Below are 20,742 nucleotides of genomic sequence, written 5' to 3' on the forward strand. Positions count from 1 at the left end.
TGATCTTCTTAATATATATTAATATGGTCTTGTTCTCCTCCTTTCCTATCTTCGTGATCTTTTTTCATTATCATTTCCTCCTTCTTCTCATTATTATAAGCATTATTGTTTTATAATTTTCCTTTCATGATAAATTAAAATGCTTTGTTCACGACTGGTTACTCTATTTTTGTTTATTTGAAACGAATGATTGTGAATCTGAATAGTTCACAACTTCATCTAGTTTTACAATCTTTTGAGTTGTTCTTAAATCTAGATTGTCGTCTCGGTGAGGGCCACACATAATGTAAGCTCCCTTCGCAGCTCAGTGAATACACTCCGTTGCTTCACAAGAAGCGAGCAATAGTGTATCATTCGGCCGAGAGTACAAATAATGGTGTACTCAGTACTTAGTCAAACTGTTGTTGTTGTTGTTGTTGTTTTATATTTGTTTTTTTTTCTTTTGTTGTTTTTAGCATGTTTTTAAGTACTTACTGAAGGTTTAAATTTCAGTAATATAATTATGATTATGAATTAGAAGGAGTAATATATTAACATTTTTTATTCTCGCTTAAAATTATCAAAGTTGGAACATTTTACCGCGAATAAAAACCGTGTAGTCAATTCGTTTCAGGTTATGGTCACATAGCTCCATCAACACAACAAGGTAGAATATTTTGTATCTTCTATGCAATGATTGGTATACCACTTGTCGGTGTGTTCCTGGCGGCCATAGGACAAACGTTATCCATACCATTGAAGAAATTTCGGAAACGATCGAAATCAAAATGGCAACGTGTGCTGAAGACTGTTATTATATCAATTGTTGGATGTTGTGTACTTGTGCTCCTGCCAGCTTATGGCTTCCACAGAGCTGAAGAATGGTCATTGTATGAATCTATTTATTACGCTGTTATAACATTAACCACTGTAGGGTTCGGAGACTATGTTGTAGGTATGGGTTCTTTATTGTACTAAGAAAATACTTATTTTTTTATTTGCTGAATTAGAGACATAGCTAGTTTTGATTTTGGAACCGACAGTTGTAAGTGGAACGTGGTTGCTTTTCATTTTGCTTCTGGTATTAAGCGATGTATGTTACATAGAAAATATCTTTAACATAAATAGTTGTCTTAGATATGATTCAAGTGCCGAAATTACGACGGATTCACAAAATCCTGACACTAAAGAAAGATAAATGGTCACGACTACGTTTCTTCAGACAAAATCAGTACTTGTAACTTCAAGGAAGTGGACTCGATAGTGATAAATATAAGTTGCAAGAGCATGTTACGCAATGAGCTGAAACGAAATAAGTTTCAAATAAATTTAATACTTTTTCAAGTAACGAACCTGCTTCTTCTGTTGTTTTTTTGTGTTTTTTTTCTTGTTGTTGTTAATTGCATCATCCATTATTTTCTGAGCAGGTCAGACTAAAGACTCATACGCAGTGTGGTACCGGATGGTCACATTAGTGTGGATATTTGTTGGTTTATCATGGTTTGCAGTTATATTGTCAGATATAGGAGATTATTTCACAGATAAAGTGAAAGAAAATGAGCAGTCTATTCGAAGGAGGAAACCTCAAGTATGTATTTTCTACACTTCTCTTTCATTTACTATTGTCTTTGTCAATTCTTACGCCATTACATATGCGAACATTGTAGACCGCGATGTGCCAGCTGATCTTGGTCTGTTCTGGTCGCATATGTAGTTACCAGGTTCAGCTGGCAATCTAGTGGGTAAATAGAAACCAAAATACTGATTTTATCAAATTTTCATTCAAAATAAACTATTATCTGGTCAATACATTTATGCAAATTTTATGTGTCACTATTTAGCTCAAGAAGTATACAGAATTTCTAAGTAGCCAAGTGCACACTTTTATGCAATTGAGTATCTATGAATAACAAAATAAATATCTTGAAAAAGTGATCCTTCGGAAGCATTAAAAACAGCAAAATTACATGAAAATTACAGACTCGGTTTGATTGAGTCTGTACATGAGGGATAAAACTTACGTAAGAATCTCGTAAGCCTTATCTTCCTTTGGACATTTTCTCGGGTAAGATATTGTATTAATGAATGAATTGACTAAAACTCTGAAATTGAGAGATCAATATTTCATGTATTAGTAATTCTGTTCATAAGTTCAAAGGTTTCACCGATATATTTGCAACATTAACCATGATCATTAGTAGCGGCTATAGAAATAAGAATTAAATCTTCGATGCTAAAGGTATTAGAGCTAATGATCCCGAAAAGGACCAGAACAATTCCAATTAAGATATTGTTATTTAATGATTTTGCTATTAATTATGACAATAATTTTATTTCTATCATTTACAGGAGGTAGATACAATCAGATCTAGGAAAAGTTCGCGTAGTAATGGACAATATAATAGTGCCTTCTCACAAATCTGACAGCGTTTGTGTTACTAAAGACTATACAAAATATATAGACAAAGTGGTCACTTCAAACGTAGTGTCGTCTGCTGCAGTGACTTTTAACGTCATATTAGCCGCGTCACGACAAAACCAACATAATGGGTTTGCGACCACCATGGATCCAGACCAGCCTGCGCATCCGCGCAGTCTGATCAGGATCCATGATGTTCGCTATCAGTTTCTCTGCTTGTAATAGGGTTTGTAAGCGAACAGCATGGATCCTGATCAGACTGCGCGGACGCGCTGGCTGGTCTGGATCCATGCTGGTCGGAAACCCATTATGTTGGTTTTGTCGTGACGCGGCTCAAAAATTATATGCAATGCAGCGAGGGAAGTACCTCACAGTGATCGAGTTGCCTAAAGAATCTTCAGCAATAAATTATTGATGAGCAGCATTTAAATTTTATGCAAGAAAGACGATTTTTAGATTACATTAATTTACTATATAAGTCAAGACTTTAAGAGTCAACATCTCGTGTGGGGGTGGGGGGAGTGGTTAAATTGAATCGTTAGGTAAATTTATTTTTTAGGTGCAATCAGTGTGAAAATGTCCTATGGAGTATTAATGTTTCATAAATCTCGTAAGCTGTAATTTAAGGACATTTTGACCCTGAAATGATTTTATTTCTTTTTCTCAAATTTTTATTTTTGGTTTTCAGATGTAGTTTAAAAATTACTCTATCTACCATTTACCTGAAGGACTTTCTGCTTATTTTGCTTTTCGTAATGAATACAGTTATAGTAGTTTAGTATTTTGTATGGAAGTCAAAACACTACTTTGTTTACATTTACTATATTTATTACAAATAATGTCACATTCAACACCGCTTTTTGCGGGTAATAAGTATCTAAAATTTTGTAAAACCATTATTTGAACGTTAACTAACGTATGCCCTTTCCCTTCTAAATTAGTTATTTCTTAGGCATAATGTGCCTTTAAACAAAAAAACATTTTATTGGAAAAGGAAATAAAGCATGTTTTGCCATAAAACGATCTTCCCTCGAAAGGTTTAATTAGATTTCAGTTAATGCAGACGCCCTGCTTTTTTGTGCTGTCTTTTGGTATTTGCTTTTGCCTCCTTTGCTTGTTTAGTTTCAACACCTACCGTTTATATTGTTTAACAGTTTAACCCTAAGCCTCCTAAGAGTTTTCGCAGCAACATTTTGCAAACATTATTGTGTCAGACTAAACATCGAATACCACAGCGCTTTTCCTAGCAAACTTCTTGACCCACTTTTACAATTAAAAAAAAAAAGAATATATAAAAAATTCGGAAGACGAAATTTTTAGTAGACGACAATTTTTCCAGCGTTTATATCCAGTCGATCTTTGAATATCTAAATAGTCGACATATAGATTATATTTATTGTTTTGAATTATTTGCTGGATATTACATTTTTCTTTCAATCTAGTACCGAAAAACTTTTTATTTTTATTTTTGATACATGAATTCTCAGTTAAATGATTAATAGTGCACGCAATACAATTTATGCATTCAAGGGATGTATTATTACAAATTATGCTCGAATGTTTAATAACCATTTTAATTAAGTAATAAAGAATTCGTTTTAAACATTCGAACAATAGCATATATGATATATGTAAATAAAGTGAAAGTTAATGACGGTGCTTATTTTGTTCACCACCATGTCCTTCTTATGGTGATAAGTACAATGTAATGATTAATTGATATCAGTTTTACGTAAAATCATTTCCATGTTTAACATCAGTAGTCTCACCCTTGGAGCAGATTTAAGCTGAAGTACGCAATATGAATGTTTTACATGATATTATGTTTAACCATAATTTATTATTGCTTTGTGTTTTGATTTACAAGTATACATATAAAGGAATAAATTTATAAATAAATCAGTGTTATTTATAACCTCATTTCACTGTCAGATGTTTAAAATGAGTGCAGTGTGCAAAAATACATTGTGTTGATTAGAATTTCGAAATGTTGAATTTAAAAACAAGGTCAAGTTAGATAATTTCACACAATAAACTCATAACTGCACATAAAAAATCGTTTCGACGGCAATTTTGTCCTCTTAGTGTAAAAATTATATTAGGTCTTAAGTAAGTCTATATGAATAATTTAATATTTTTAAAAATTTGGTGAAAGAAAATAATTTATATTTGATTAATGATGTGATATCTCTGCATAATGTATTACATTTAATATAGATATAAAAATATTAAAGTAAGGGTTGGCTTAGGTTTCTATGACGTCAGATTTTCCAATATTTTGTAAAAAATTTATATGTAAAGTTTTTTATGAATACCGATTCATTTGTTTTTAATATTTTTCTTAATCTTGTTAATCTTGTTAATTAATCATCTGAAAATTGAAAGCTTTACTCATTTTTAATGAACTGTATTCTGTTATGGAAACATTTCTAAAAAATAGTAGTTATTTAGATATTTCTCGAGTAACGACTATCGTTGAGTGAATGAGTGTTCCAGAATTTTTGGTAAACTGGGCGGACGATGGAATTTTGAAAAAAAAGATGTTCTAATCTATCTACAAACGATTCAGCGACCCAACTTGTTTTAATCGCGTGTTTGAAGGTACATTTCACCACACCGGCCCACTAAACTTGAAATAGAGATAGGAACAAACTAAAATTACTATTTTATAACACATCCCAATTCGTACTTGCATATATGCGGAACTTACAACAACGACCGACAACAACACCAATCAAAGCATACACATAAAAAGTTTCGTCGCATTAACCAACTAAATAACATACGAAAATGCTTTTAAGTAATTGCAAAATATGTAAATGGTTAAATGTATCCGGTGTTTAAGACGACAGATAACAGGAAACAAATATTCTTTGAAATTTCTAAGAAACTTTAACAACCCCGCAACTACCCCCTTCCAGACGCATACTCCCCGTCCCCTGAAAATTCATTCTATATAAAGTAATGCAAACTTATCCTCTTTCTGTACTTCGAATTTATTAAAAGATTGAACCATGACGCTGTTTGTAGATATAAAAATCTAATTTTAAAAAGAAGCAAAATGAAGACTTTATTTATCGTCTGCACAATCTTCGCCTATGCCATCTATGGTAAGTCAATTATGTATTTATTTACTTTTTGTTTCATTGTTTTATACTTAGAGTATGTTCATATTATAAACTACTTGCCTCTCCCCACTGTAGGTTCAAGTCGCGCAGGTGTCTGGATTCTTTCATGTGAGAAAGCTATACAGCTAGCTTACGGAACGTCCGTGGTTCTACTCAGGTGCCCGTTTGTACCTGAAATAATGTACAGAGGGACACCTGAGGTCTCCCTCCACCAGTAAAGCTATGATACCTATATGCTGAGTTGGTGCGACGTAAAGCCGAATAAAAAAATGTTAAGATTTTAGAATAACAATGTATCAACATACAACCTGTCTTTAGAATTGTAAAGACAGATCAACTTACTATTATTTGAATATCATAGCAAACATTTTTATGTTTGTAACCAAGTTCAGCATTCCTCATTTCATACTAAATTTATTAAAATATTTGTTTTTCATGTAATTTGTCTGCATTTTATTTTCTTCTAAATTCTTTATTCTCTTTTGTTTGTTTGTTTGTTTGTTTGTTTGTTTGTTTGTTTGTATTTTATTTATTTATTTATTTATTTGTTTCTTGATGTCTTTTTACTTTTCAAATTTCTGAAATAATATCACGTAGACAGCTAATGATGATTCGATTTTTCTAATAAATATCTAATGTCAAATAAATATATTTGAAATATTTTATATTTTTTAAAGATTTTTTCACCATAAAATCGGCGAAAAAGCTGACTGCATTAAGAATTATTTCAACATTGCTTTATGTACTAAACTAAAGAAAAGAAAAGCGGAGGCTAGGGCTTTTTATCTAGTTTTTAGATAAGATAAGACAAGATAAGATAAGATAAACGTTTAATGTGCCTTAACATGTAAATAACATTCTGAATACTTAAACTATCATCAAATGAAATTGCATGGAAATTACGGGTTTTTTGTTGTTTCTTTTTTGTTCATTTTTGTGAGTTTATTTTTTATCATTAATTAATTTATAATTAATTAATTAATTAATTAATTAATTAATTAATTAATTAATTTATTTATTTATTTATTTATTTATTTATTTATTTATTCAAATTTATTTATTCATTTATTTATTTATTTATTAACTTACTTATTTAATCTTTATTTATAAAGTTATATATTGCAGTTCTGGGTTTTCATATTTTAAGGTCCTAAATTAACCTCAAATTGCTTGCGTTCAAAACGATTAATCATAGTGACTGCAAAGACATTTCCAATAGGCGTACAAGGCGTACATAAATGGCCAGCAAAATCATTTATTTCCCTTATTTCATGAGAATCATTGCTTGATTTTAGCTTACATGAAATAAGATGAAACTTGTTCATTCCAAATCACTTTCCTTTGTAGAACTTTTTCATTGGCTTCTTTTATTTAAAGTGCATTCTTATTTGCCTTATTTCAGTTTTAGCACAACACCAACATTGTCATTCAGATCCGGAATGTGCGAATGTCACGTGCATTGACAATACTCACAGCGCCTACTGTCACTCACACGAGTGTCACTGTCACGACGAGCACGAGTGTTACGATAACAGCGATTGTACACACTGCGGTGATACTGGATACAGCTGTGACAACCATCATTGTCACGGTCCAAAATGTACACACAATAGAAAATAAATCCGTGACATCATAATGTAAGTAATATCTCATCATAATGATGACGTCATTATACTTTTTAAGAATGTTGTTGCTTTTGTTTAGTTTAAAGTCATGCCCCCACTGTAAAGATAATGTGGCGACTTACAAGCATTATTTGTTGTAAAAGACTTTAGTTTATCGCATCTTTTCGGCCTTTTCCGTCAAACTTCGGATAAGATGTATTCTTATAAATAATAGCCGGGGTGTTCCGATTAAACATCGTGACCGAACTACTGAATATATTCGGTCTGCTACCTGGATAGTTTCCCTCAGCTGAGTTTTAGGTTTTTATATCCCTTTAAATGAACGGTTCCAAATTCAAAGCAGGGTATGTTTCCCAGAATAAATATCATATATTTTCTTCAATAACTGATGTTGTGATCTGATTTCAATTTTAATTGATTTCTAGACCATATATCTACATATAATGTATTTTTTAATCTGAATCGCTGTGTGGTTGAAAATTGGAGGAAAAAAGTTTATTTCATGATAAAACGGACCATTTCATCGCTAAATTCAGTAACTGGGAAACGCCGCCACAAATACATTTGATCAAATCTACATGGCATCAGCATCATCCGAATTTTCGTTATTTGTGTAAGAGTTATAAACATACTATAAAATGATAACTTTGTATATCTTTTAATTATCATTTTCTTTTAGCGAATGCACTAAGCTCGCATGTAGCCGACTAGAGAAGTTTACTTGTATACCTCGAAAGAGGTGCTCTTGTTTAGACACAGGATTGACGATACATCGGTGAGAGGCAAGTGGCAAAGGTCAGCGACATGATACACCCTCCTGCATACGGGCAATCCCCCCAACAATCGCTCAAACTTATCATTTCACTTATTATACATATACTTATTATTAGGACAAGGAATTATATGAGTATGAAGATTGATTTGTAAATGAATAATAGTGTTTGTTAAAAGTGGGAAATTATAGCGTAAAATTGTTTCATATTACATTAATATTTAAATTCAAATTATTTCAGATATTGCAAAGATTTCATAATAGTGAAGGTGGAACTGAAAGCAGAAGGAGTGAAATAATATTTATATGAGAGCAGTTTATTTATATATTATTCGTTGATTTTACACAATAAAAATGTTTGTCAAGTCATACAGCTATTGTTATTCCCGTATAGATTTTCGTTTATGTTCGTTTATTCTTTGTTTACATGAATGTCACTTTCATTTGATAAATGAATTATTGAAAGTAAAGACAAGATACGGTATTAGGTAAACCTATATAAAGTCATGTGTAGGACCATTAGTAAATGAGCCGCGTCATGACAAAACCAACATAATGCGTTTGCGACCAGCATGGATCCAGAGCAGCCTGCGCATCCGCGCAGTCTGATCAGGATCCATGCTGTTCGCTATCAGTTTCTCTACTTGTTACAGTGTGTGTAAGCGAACAGCATGGATCCTGAACAGACTGCGCAGATGCGCAGGCTGGTCTGGATCCATGGTGGTCGCAAACCCATTATGTTAGATTTGTCATGGCACGGCTCAAATTATGAACAGTCTTTATTTATTCAAGATACAATATGCGTCAGAAACGAATGATTTTTTCCTTCACATAAGTTTTATAAAATTTGAATAATGGTTTTCAGAGCACGATAGATGCGTATCAACCGAAGAAAAGTAGCTATGGTTGTGAAATTATTTGTCATAAAGGTAGCAAAATTTAAACTAAGTAATACTTTGACCCCCATTAAAAATTCTAAATCTCTGTAATTGTACTAATTGCCAAAAGGCAACAGGACCAAAAGATGTTCCGAGTAGTTACTTTTTGAAAGGTAGAGCAAGTCATCCAAAATAGAAAGCTTTTGAGAAATAAAACTAAAGGCTTTTCAGAGGCATAATGTGCTCATGTGCCTTTAAATGTAAGCATGAAATGTAAGTTATGATTAACATCCGGATGGTTTAAAGATTTAACCCCTCGAAACGTTGTTTACAGTGGCAATGGTTTACACAAAATCTTGCAGTTGTACTGACTTAAATTGCTATCTTCATCAATAGCAGATTGATACTGGTAAAACAAGTTCATAACATCACCAAACTTGCCTGTATGTATACTCAAATTAAAGATAAAAATCAAAATGAAACAGTTGCCTTTTGGTTAAGATATGTGCCTTGCAACCCTGGCATCTTGGGTTCAAGTCTTCATGGGGTTGTTCTCATATGGCACTAGGACTTGTTAGTTCGGAGAGGCAAACTCCAGAGCGAGCGGTTTAAACAACCTTCAAGCTTATATCACAATCAAAATAAGTTAAAGCAAACTTTTAATCAAAATTTCAATAATATCAAAATTTAAATCGAAATTAGAATGTGTTTATATGTCCTGTGTTTATCAATGCCATACATACAGGTCATCCTTGTTTTGTTCATAATATTATGTTTGTCTTCCATTTTGCACGGAGTTGTACTTTTTGAACTTTTGTTTCCTAAAAAAGTCACGATTTATTTACATATTTTCGAAAGGAAGACATGTAAATAACGAAAAACGGTCACGTCCATAATCGGAATATAGGCATATCTACTGTGTACTGTTAGGGTTAGTAAATATGTCGCCTATTGGCATGCGTCTAAATCACTTGTATAACACTTTTCATTAGCTCAAGAAGCGAGGTGTAACATTTCCGCGAAAGTCTGCGACATCATTCGTGAAAATTAATTCTCGCGAAAATCAAAAAATGTTCTTGCGAGACTTTTTCATACCCTCGCAAAAACTAATTCCCAAATGTTTCGTTCGGAGAACCCTCGGTTGTGATCACGGGTACTGGGGAAAATAGCCGAAGTTTTCCGAAAGAGACATTCGGGAATTAAGATTGACTTTTGCGATGGTAAAAACAATTATCAGCAAACCCAGCAAGTGTTTGTTCGTGTAATATTGCAGCACAAACTCTGGAAGTATTTTACCACGCAACAATTGAAGAAATGAAGAAATAAGTAATATAAAATTCAAATTAGATGGTGCTTAGTGCAGGGACAATGTATGCTTTCTCCTGTTAATTTATCAATGTTAGGCATACTTTAAATACAGGTCATCTTTGTTTTGTTTAAAAGTTTATCTTTTATCTGGCACACGTAGATGTACTTCTTAAACGTATGTTGCCTTCTCAAGATGTGTTTATGACACATTTACTAAACATTTTCAAAACATCGGAGCAAAAACAGACACGTACCTAAACCTGTTATAAAATAATTTGAAAGTTTATTACCATCCGAGTATATATGAACATATAACGTCCAAAACAATATCAATTTCATAACTAAAAGATATATAATATAATTAATTATATACTAGGGTCAAAAAATCAAAAAGTTATCAGAAAAGTATATCTAGCTATGATTTATATAGGTGTTATATAACATAAATTACATTTATTTATATTCCATGTGCATCGTTTACCAGAATTGTGACTATATCAATTCTTCCTATAAATAATGTAATACTTGTTTGAAATTGTCAGAAGGAACTAAAATATTTTTTCTCATAATTGCAGAGACACATTTTTATGAAAGTTATTTTATGCAGAATTCGACTTAGTCTAATTGTGTAGTAATCTATAAGTTTATAGACACACTCTCGGATCCGTTCATAGAACCAACCAGTACTGAGCAATGAGTGTAAAGTTCCTTTGCTCAAGAAAACAATGGTTTGTCCCTGAAGGGATTTGAACCTACGCGGGAAGTAATCCTGATATCATAGTTTCTACACCTTAATTTACACGACAAACGCGTCCGTTTGGCTGCTTTGTCATTATTTGTTGGCGTCATCTTATGTGAATGCATTATCACATTGTTAAATATTTCAAATTAACCACTTCCCGTTTGTCATAGTAGCAAACATACAATATTTAAATTGATTGCCAATGTTGGTAATGTAGATAATTTCTTGCATGCAAAATATCGCAAGTGCCATTGTTTTGCACGATTTTTGATATGCGTGGCCCAGGGGGCCAAGTAAAAAAAGCTTTCTGCTATGACGGCCACGGTTGTCAAACGCGTCCTTGCGCTCATACAGATGGTAATGCACGAACGGAGTGTATTAATGCTCTTATAAGGGATCAGAAAGATTGTGTGCCTGTTACAAACTGGAATGATTTTCCTGCTAAACGAAAATCAAAAGATGTCAAAGAAAGGAGTTACACAAAATGTCACATCAGAACATGAACAGTCACACTTGCTCATCTTATCTTGTTTACATTTAAAATATTTCACCTTGCACCACTTACAATATAGAGTTTTGAACTAATTTCAATCAATTATAGAACTCTATAGCACGATTGTTTTGATAAACAAGATATCTTGGTGCCAAATCTAAACCGATATGTTGCAGATGACTATTATATAAAGGGCTCAGTATTGTAAAACTTCATAAACATTTCATCGACATTTTAGAAAAGGTAAGTCTTGTTGCATAATATAATTATAAGATTTACTGTTTCTTAAAATTTATCATCTATAGATTCTTTTCTTCGATGCTTGGGAGCAAAATTTTACTCAGCGATTTAAAATTAATAAAAATTAAATATAAGATATTAAATTTATACAATTTTTAAAGGGTATAAATATATGTCTTATGAAATATTCTTATAAAATTTATCAACAGTACAATTATATTGGTTCCATTATTATATGGCTGATTCCCGAAAAAGTTGTATCATAGAATGTCTCTGTTATTTAATACACATGAAAAATGTACGTAAATATAATAAAATGTTCCGGAACAAAATATTATTTTGCTATTGTAAGTAGGATTTTATCCGTTTAGCAATGACTTTGTGCATGCGCCACTCGCTTTAAGGCAATTTATTGCCATTTTTAATTCATACAAACATTTTGAAAGTATTCTTTTTTAAAATCCGAACACTTTTTTTTGTGCATCAAAAACTTATAGCTTTATACTTTTTTAAAGATAATATCGATCGATTACAAGGAGAAAAACTGCTCCCTTTAAAAAACAGTAATTAAGATAAACTAATATGACACTTTTAATTGTTCTTTTGCTTCAAATCGAAAATTTGACGCCAGCTCTTAAATTGATATTGGGACAAAACGACAATCATTAATCCTTTTTATTTCCACTGAAGTTTTGTAAAGCAAAACGCGTGTGCTACTAAACTTTATCGAATGACTTCGCCCGAGGATTGAAGCATATCTAGAATTTCAAAATTCTATAAAATATGATACGAAATACATTGAACAAATCATGTTTAAGAATTAAAGAACACAAACCGTGACGTTTTAAAGCCAAACTTTTATAATCTTTTATCAGAAAAGAAGAATGAATATCTGTGACGTACATTTATTGGTTGGATTGATGGGAGCTGCAATTGCATACCCTGAGGTAAATATTTTCATCATAACTTTATTTAAATACAAACTGAATATAGGTCTCCTTTCAAAAATAATATCATAGTCTTTTCTAGAAATATATTTTACGCAAAAGTAACTTCTTAAAGAAATCTTTATTTCCCGAAATATACTTTTATATTTATCTAACTTAGCTATACCGAAATGTATTGAAAAAGTACACTGTCATACCGGCATTTCCCCGGGAGAATATAATCATATTTCAAATTATAGACACGATTGACCAACAGTCGACATAAAATAAGCAATACACGAAAAACAATAGTAAATGCCATCTGAATGGTTAATTTGCATGCATGGCTAATTTGTTAGTTCATTTGATTGGAGCCATTTTATACGAACAAGACTGTATCGTACGCGGTATGACACCATGCATATGTGTTCACATATTATGTTTCTCTTACAGTAAAGTGTAAGACATATTACATAATGGCCTAAATTTGCTTCCGAAGTTTACATTTACGAACATAATTGAATCGTATATTAGAATATATAGACATATATAAGTGAATGCTATAATAGAATAATATACTATTTACATAACTACATTACTTGTTATTCACTTATTCTTTTTCTAATTTAGTATAATTGATTTTATGTTGTAACTTAACGTTACTGTTTATTTACAATCACGCAGTTCCAAAGGATACGTGTTTTCCACAATCGTATGTTTGCTGATGAAGATGTGATGGTTGACGAGGCGGAAGGATATGTTATGGTCACTGTTTCACATATAAACGGAACCGGAATACCTACTATTAACTTACACGACGCACGTGCGGTGAGTATCCTTTTTTGTTCATTTGTCAGTTGCAATGAATGTCCCGAGGGATCACTTTGTTTCCAGATTTTAATATATTTTGTTTTCATTTTTTTTTCATTAGTCACACTTGCACAAAAATATCATACTGAGTAAATAAATAAAACTTAAACGAAATATGAATACCAGTAACACATATTGAACAGAATAATAATTCAACTTTGTCAGATTCGTATCCCCTTTGTGACTGATGGGATTGCCTATACAAATTGAGGCATTAGAATTTCAGCCGTAAGAGGCGACTAAATTAGTTTGAATTATTGGAGTCTAAACATCTCTTGGCTCCAGCACACGCATACTAAACGGTGGCTCTTTCACATTTTGGTGATCTGTTTAAATGAGAGCCATCGACACTTTCGTTGCAGAGCCCTCGATGACAACAAGTCTGAAAGAGGTACGAAATTTTAGTAAAATTATCAATTTAAAAAGATCATGCTTGTTTTTCAAAAATCGAAGAATGTAATGCCACGTAGAACATTTTTATCATCATCGTTGGGTGCAGTTTCGATAAGAAATACCCTGAAATGACGTTGCTAGAACTTTTACCAAATATAACCTTGTGGGTTTTCTTTTACGAGGAGACACATTTTGAGTGATTTCCCACCGTAAAGTAGATGCTGGCCCACTTAATCGTGCATATAGCATTGTCCTAACCTCCTCCTTGGACCAACACAAAAAATAACTTACAGAACTTAGTTGAAAACCAAATAATCACATTTTTATTATTGTGATCGAGTCATCGACAAGGTGCTGGCGCCATCGGCAATGTGAATGAGCCCTCAAAAATGTGATGAAGCCAACAATATCATTCATTTTGTGATAATATGATGGAGTGTAACCGTTATTATTCGTAACTGATTAACATACATGTATACAATTCCATATGCGTCGTATCACTGGGATGACATATTGAAATTAAATACTTACGCGATTTGATCATTCGAATTCATTAAAATCGAAGTAAAACCTCTTTGTATTTATAAGATATTAACAGATTAGGCACACAAAAAGTTTTTTACTTTTAGTCGGTAAAGTTTCAGTTTTTCATTTTGAAATTTATGTAAATCACAGGTGGAATCTCGATATGAATAAGGGGATACAAAAACGATTTTCGTGTGATTTGTGTGGAAAGACGTACGCCAATAAGGCCAGGGTTAAACTTCATATAAAAAAAACTATCATGAGCAGCCGGCGACCAGTACATTATGTGGTTTATGTGATGCGCGATACGCAACACCATCTTCTCTTAAAAGGCACGTTGAACGTGTACAAGGGAACTTGTGTGCACGATTGAAGAATGCAATAGTTCATTATACACAAAGAAAGACAGGACGGACCACATACGGAAAAAACAAAATGTCAATAAGCTGAATTGTGAAAGTGTGAGAAAAAGTTTGCTAATGAACGCAACTTAAAACGACACCTCCAAAGATGCGGAAAAAGTATAAAGAAGAGTCACACATGCAAGTATTGTACCAAACAGAGGCATTTTTCCGTATGTGGTCCGTCAGCGTTCAACGTGCCTTTTAAGAGAAGATGGTGTTGCGTATCGCGCATCACATAAACCACATAATGTACTGGTCGCCGCCTGCTCATGATAGATTTTTTATATGAAATTTAACCCTGGCCTTATTGGCGTACGTCTTTCCGAAAATCTTTTTTGTATCCCCTTATTCATATCGAGATTCCACCTGAGATTTACATAAATTTCAAAATGAAAAACTGAAACTTTACCGACTAAAAGTAAAAAACTATTTGTGTGTGCATAATCTGTTAATATTTTATACAAAGAGGTTTTAATGAATTCGAATGATCAAATCGCGTAAGTATTTTATTTCAATATGTCATCCCAGTGATACGATGCATATGAAATTGTATACATGTATGTTAATCAGTTACGAATAATAACGGTTACACTCCATCATATTATCACAAAATGAATGATATTGTTGGCTCCATCACATTTTTGAGGGCTCATTCACATTGCCGATGGCGCCAGCACCTTGTCGATGGCTCGATCACAATAATAAAAATGTGATTATTTGGTTTTCAACTAAGTTCTGTAAGTTATTTTTGTGTTGGTCCAAGGAGGAGGTTAGGACAATGCTATATGCACGATTAAGTGGGCCAGCATCTACTTTACGGTGGGAAATCACTCAAAATGTGTCTCCTCGTAAAAGAAAACCCACAAGGTTATATTTGGTAAAAGTTCAAGCAACGTCATTTCAGGGTATTTCTAATCGAAACTGCACCCAACATGATGAGAAAAATGTTCTACGTGGCATGACATTCTTCGATTTTTGAAAAACAAGCATGATATTTTTAAATTGACAATTTTACTAAAATTTCGTACCTCTTTCAGACTTGTTTTCATCGAGGGCTCTGCAACGGAAGTGTCAATGGCTCTCATTTAAACAAATCACCGAAATGTGAAAGAGCCACCGTTTAGTAGGCGTGCAGCAGGTGAGATGGTTTTAACTTCTGGTGTTGCTTAAAGTTTAAAACACCAAAGGTTAGCCTAAATTATCTTTCCTAATTCGGCGACATATGACCTAAACTGTGTTGGTGTGTCGGAAACCATACAAAAACAACAACAACGACAACAAAACACAAAATACAACAACAAAAAACGAACAAAACATTGTATATAGATCTTCAAAATAAATGGTGACATACTTGTTAATTCACTCTGATTAAACGATTTCAATTTTAGTGTCCTATTGTAAGTCATCTTTGAGAAACAAATATATTTCTGAAAAAGTAAATCTGTACACGTAATCCGGGGCATCTTCTCTCAATACCAATAAATTTTATTAAATTGCACATTATTTACAAATATATATTTCACAGGGTTTCAGCGTTTTGAAGGATGTTATGCACGGGAAATGTCACATACACAAATCTTCCCATACTATGTCAGATATGAAAAATAGGATAGATAGAATCGGACATGTAAGTTTATTGGTCCTAATATTATTACATTTGTATGTTTAAAACTGAATATTGCTAATAACGGTTCAAGGGACTAGGGGCGTTTTGCTTTTTTCATGGTTTTTTGTAAAACTGAATCTGATATTTTCAAAGCAGACGCTCATCCATGTATATTTTCCATTTCTTTATTAGTTTACATGTTGAAATACATGTTGGGTTTTTTTTAAAATAGCTCAACTAAGTCATGAATAGTAAGTAATTTGATTGACAATTTGAAAATTGTACATCATTTGATTTTAAAGGATTTTTGAATGGAGGTCAAAAGTTTAATCTTTACCGTTATATTATATTATATTCCACTAGGCCAGAAGCAATACGTTCTTAATATATGATCACAATAAAATTTCTTCTTTCAGAATGGTGGAAATGAAAGGATATCGCAAATCTTTAAAGTTGTTTCAAACAGTCCCATTCCGTCACAAAACTTATCTTTCTATGGGGATAAAATAGCAAGTTTTTGTAAAAACTACGAATCATACTTTATGGTACGTTCGCAAGTCGTGACAAAGAGGGATATGATGTATCTCGCATCGGATTGTAAGTCGGGTTTTTTACCTCAAAGTTTCTAGAGATGAGCTTTTGTCATATACGTTATAGGATAACTGAAAAGAAGCAGTCAGTTAAGTACATAATTGTCGGACTACATTTATAGGCTATGGATGTCTACACGGCTCTTTATTATAACATATTCATTCTAAAGTCTAAATGTCCTTAAATTATCATATCGATTTAGATTTAACAAAATCACGCGAGATGATAAGCCGAGACCTTTGGAATATATAAGTTGTTTTTTTTTATTTAAAATCATATCTGATTTTGTTTGCAGTGGCTGCAGAAGCAAGATGGTGTTTTATTTGCATTACAATAACGAAAGAACTGGCTAAACAGGAGAGTTTAAACATGCTACCTGATGGACTGAGTAAAGAGCCAATTGGGGGACAATTGTGTGTGGACTGTCTTGGAAAGCGTTAATATATGTTCTGTCTAATTATTTTCATCTTAAAAGCAATACTGTTTATATCTTCTGTTTAAATAAAAAACACAATCTAAATTCATATTGGGTTATCTTAACATTATTTTAATTTAGCTAACATAAATATCATTTGTATGTAAACATAGTAATATCCTTTTGAAAACAATATTATTCTAATACACGCGATTTGATTTGAAACACCTCTGCAAGATTCTTTAAATGTTTTTTGTCTATTTATTGATTTTTTCCCCACAAATTCTAGACCCAGACATAAGCGTTTAACCTTTTTGTTAGCTAAATAACTTACATGAACTTGTTTAACTTTCATTCTGTAAAGATCATTCATTATTTAAAATGAAAATATCAAAATAATGAACTGACTAAATAGGGAACATGCCATGATTATGCACAATTCGGTTATTACCATTATCAGGTTTGCAATGGTCAAGTGTTTCATCTGTTTGATTAGAAATCACACGGACACAGTAAAGACCATGCGGCAACTTTCCAGCTTTACTGGTGAAGTTTGACCTCCATTTCCCCTTCGTATTTAATTTCAGGCATGGACAGGCAATTGTGTAGAACCATGATTTACCTTCGGTAATCTAGCTGGAAAGCTTCCTCACATTAATGAATTCAAAGTCCCAGACGGGACTCTACCCGTGAGCAGTGAGGGGCAAATATTGTATTTCTTGTAAACCTGCCAATATGAGTTAAAGAAACAGTGACTAGGTATATGATTATCTTTAATGTAGATCCTTTATGTGTCTTTAGGAAAGTGGTATACAACGTACATCAAATTACAAGTGTTTCATAACATAATCAAATAAAAAACAAGGGCCAGTACTATATAAAAATGTCTCCACGTTTAAGAGGGTTATAATAACTGTCAGGGGTGTTATCACATTGATGGGAGGGTTACTATCACAGTAAGATGGTTACATGTATTATCACAATAAGGGGGTGTTATCAAATCGAGGGGAGGCTTATTATCACAGTCAGAATGTTACATGTATTATTACAGTAAAAGGGTGTTTTCACATCGAGGGGAGGGTTTTTATCACAGTGATGGTGTATTATGACAGTTAAGGGGTATATTCACATTGAGGGGAAGTTAATACATTGAGGGGAGGGGTGTTGTCACCGTCAGGGGGTATTATCACAGTGGTACTGGAGCAATTTGACGTGTAACACGTCACAGTTTAACTATTTATTGACTCAGTTTGCCTGATCCATTTATGAGGGGAGTCACTTGGCACATTTTGTAATGATACATCTTTCAAAAAATCTATAAAGAGAGGTAGTGGAAAAGCTTTATTAGATGTCAGATATAAACACATTTGATATGTTGCTACATGTACTGTGAAAACAAAATTGATTAAGGTACATCAGTCTTGAAATGAAAGCACGCAATGCATGCATTAATGAAAACGGAGATGTTAAAATTAATTAGCTAAGATTTAACATAAAATGCATTGATTCCCAATAAGAGTTACTTTTTTTTCTTTTACAACATATTTTAAAGATATGTTGTACTTAAACATCACCGGCTAAAGCTTTGTAAAACATGCACGGGTTCCATAAAAGATTACAAGAAGCTTGCCCGGCTGTAACGAAGCTCTGCTTAATTACAAATACAAGGGCCATAAGTGATGATATGTGTCGCCTTATGATAGCCATAACTTGGCAAAAAATCATACAACCTAAAAACCTGTGTAATATGCACAAGAATTCGAGCTATCGATCAATCCTGTAAAGTTTCATTGAAATTGCAATAGTGGTATAACAGGAGTAGTCCGGACAAATTTCAAAATTAAAATTATAAAAGGGCAAAATTTCTGACAAAAAACAATGAATCGAAAAATGTTGATGAGATGCACAACTAGACATGGTATTGATCATTCCCCTAAAATTTTGATGAAATTGCACCAGCTGTTTCTGAGGATTAGTCCAGACAAACTTCTGTGTAGCAATCAACACACAGAACACGGGCAATAACTAGGCCAAAAATCATTCAAGCGAAAAACTTGTGTATAACCCACAAGTACTTGACCTAAAAATTAATCTCGTTTCATTGAAATTACATTAATGGTATTTGAAAAGTAGATCCGGACAAATTTTATTATTTCAAGGGCCATAACTAGGCTTAAATCATTCAAGCGGAAAACCCGTGTAATATTCGCAAGTGCTTGACATACCAATCAATCCTGTTATTTTCATTGAAATTGAATTAGTGGTATATGAGAAGTAGTCCGTAGAAACATTAAAAGTTAAAAGTAATTAAAGGGCCATAACTCTGACAAAATTTATTGAACCATAAAAAGCCGATAATATGCACAACTAGACTTGGTACTGATCATTCCTGTAAAGTTTGGATGAAATTGCACCAGTAGTTTTTGAGAAAGAGTCCGGACAAGCTTTTGTGTATCTGGCAACACACAGAAAATTGAAGAGCCTTAACTCGGCCAAAAATCATTCAACCTGATAGCCCATGCAGCGCAAGGACTTGACTTACAGATCAATCCTGTAAAGTTTCATTGATATTAAATAAGTGGTGTAAGGGGAATAGTCCGGACAAACAATGAAAATCAAATAATAATAATAATAATTAAATAATTATTAATAATAATTAAAAATAAAAATAATTAAAGGGCAATAACTCAGACAAAAATCATTGAACCGGAAAATGCTGGCGATATGCACAACTAGACTTCGTACTGATCTTTCCTGTTAGGTTTGAATGAAATTGCACCAGTAGTTTATGAGGAGTAGTCCGGACAGGTCTTGTGACAGACGGACAGACGAATAGACAGACAGACGACGGAGAAGTGATCCCTATATGTCGCCACAACTTCATAGAGGTGACACAATAAGCAGTTTCCCGAGAACAAGTTCCGTTTGTACATATTCCTGGTATATAACTTAAAATTGTAGCTCGAAAAGAAATCATTAAAACTAATATCTTAATTAGCGCTATTTTCTTAATGTAGGTGATAAAATTCGTTCACAATATCGGCAGAATGACGTCATTAAAAGAACACGACACATCTTACGTAACTCTACATTTTCCAGACTCAGAGAAAAATTACCCAGTGTATTATATAATAATTATACAATCAAACTCAATTCACTTGTCAATCAATCAATCAATCAATCGCCAGGCCGCACTTGAAATCCTGTAAATGAGGATCTATTGTCGGTGTCCAGGAATGCAAAAAAAAAAAGAGTTTTCTTGACCAAATTTTGGATTTTTACTTTTTTACAATTTTCTGAATCTATGAAATATCATAACTAATTCCTGAACATTTTATGATTGTGTCTTTCTTATCTACAAAGATATATATACACAATTTTGTGTGTATGGCGTCCAGTAAATTAATAAAAATAAACATACAAAACTT

The 20,742-nt window shown here is 32.8% G+C and overlaps 2 protein-coding genes across 2 annotated transcripts; both read left to right on the forward strand.

The window, feature by feature from the left end:
* Nucleotides 1-607: 607 nt before the first annotated feature.
* Nucleotides 608-2,781, forward strand: LOC132722016 (potassium channel subfamily K member 2-like). Its single transcript, XM_060706412.1, has 3 exons — nucleotides 608-934; nucleotides 1,407-1,567; nucleotides 2,329-2,781. The coding sequence occupies exons 1-3, from the start codon at nucleotides 673-675 to the stop codon at nucleotides 2,401-2,403; spliced, it is 498 nt and encodes a 165-aa protein (XP_060562395.1). The 5' UTR covers nucleotides 608-672; the 3' UTR covers nucleotides 2,404-2,781.
* Nucleotides 2,782-11,504: 8,723 nt separating this feature from the next.
* On the forward strand, nucleotides 11,505-17,423 carry LOC132722018 (uncharacterized). The gene is made up of 6 exons (XM_060706413.1): nucleotides 11,505-11,587; nucleotides 12,460-12,531; nucleotides 13,195-13,338; nucleotides 16,228-16,329; nucleotides 16,725-16,905; nucleotides 17,195-17,423. Exons 2-6 carry the CDS (start codon nucleotides 12,469-12,471, stop codon nucleotides 17,338-17,340), a joined length of 636 nt encoding a protein of 211 aa, XP_060562396.1. The 5' UTR covers nucleotides 11,505-11,587; nucleotides 12,460-12,468; the 3' UTR covers nucleotides 17,341-17,423.
* Nucleotides 17,424-20,742: the final 3,319 nt, after the last annotated feature.

This window comes from Ruditapes philippinarum, unplaced genomic scaffold, assembly GCF_026571515.1.
Source record: "Ruditapes philippinarum isolate M1 unplaced genomic scaffold, ASM2657151v2 ctg1061_1_1_1_1, whole genome shotgun sequence".
NCBI classification, from domain to species: domain Eukaryota; kingdom Metazoa; phylum Mollusca; class Bivalvia; order Venerida; family Veneridae; genus Ruditapes; species Ruditapes philippinarum.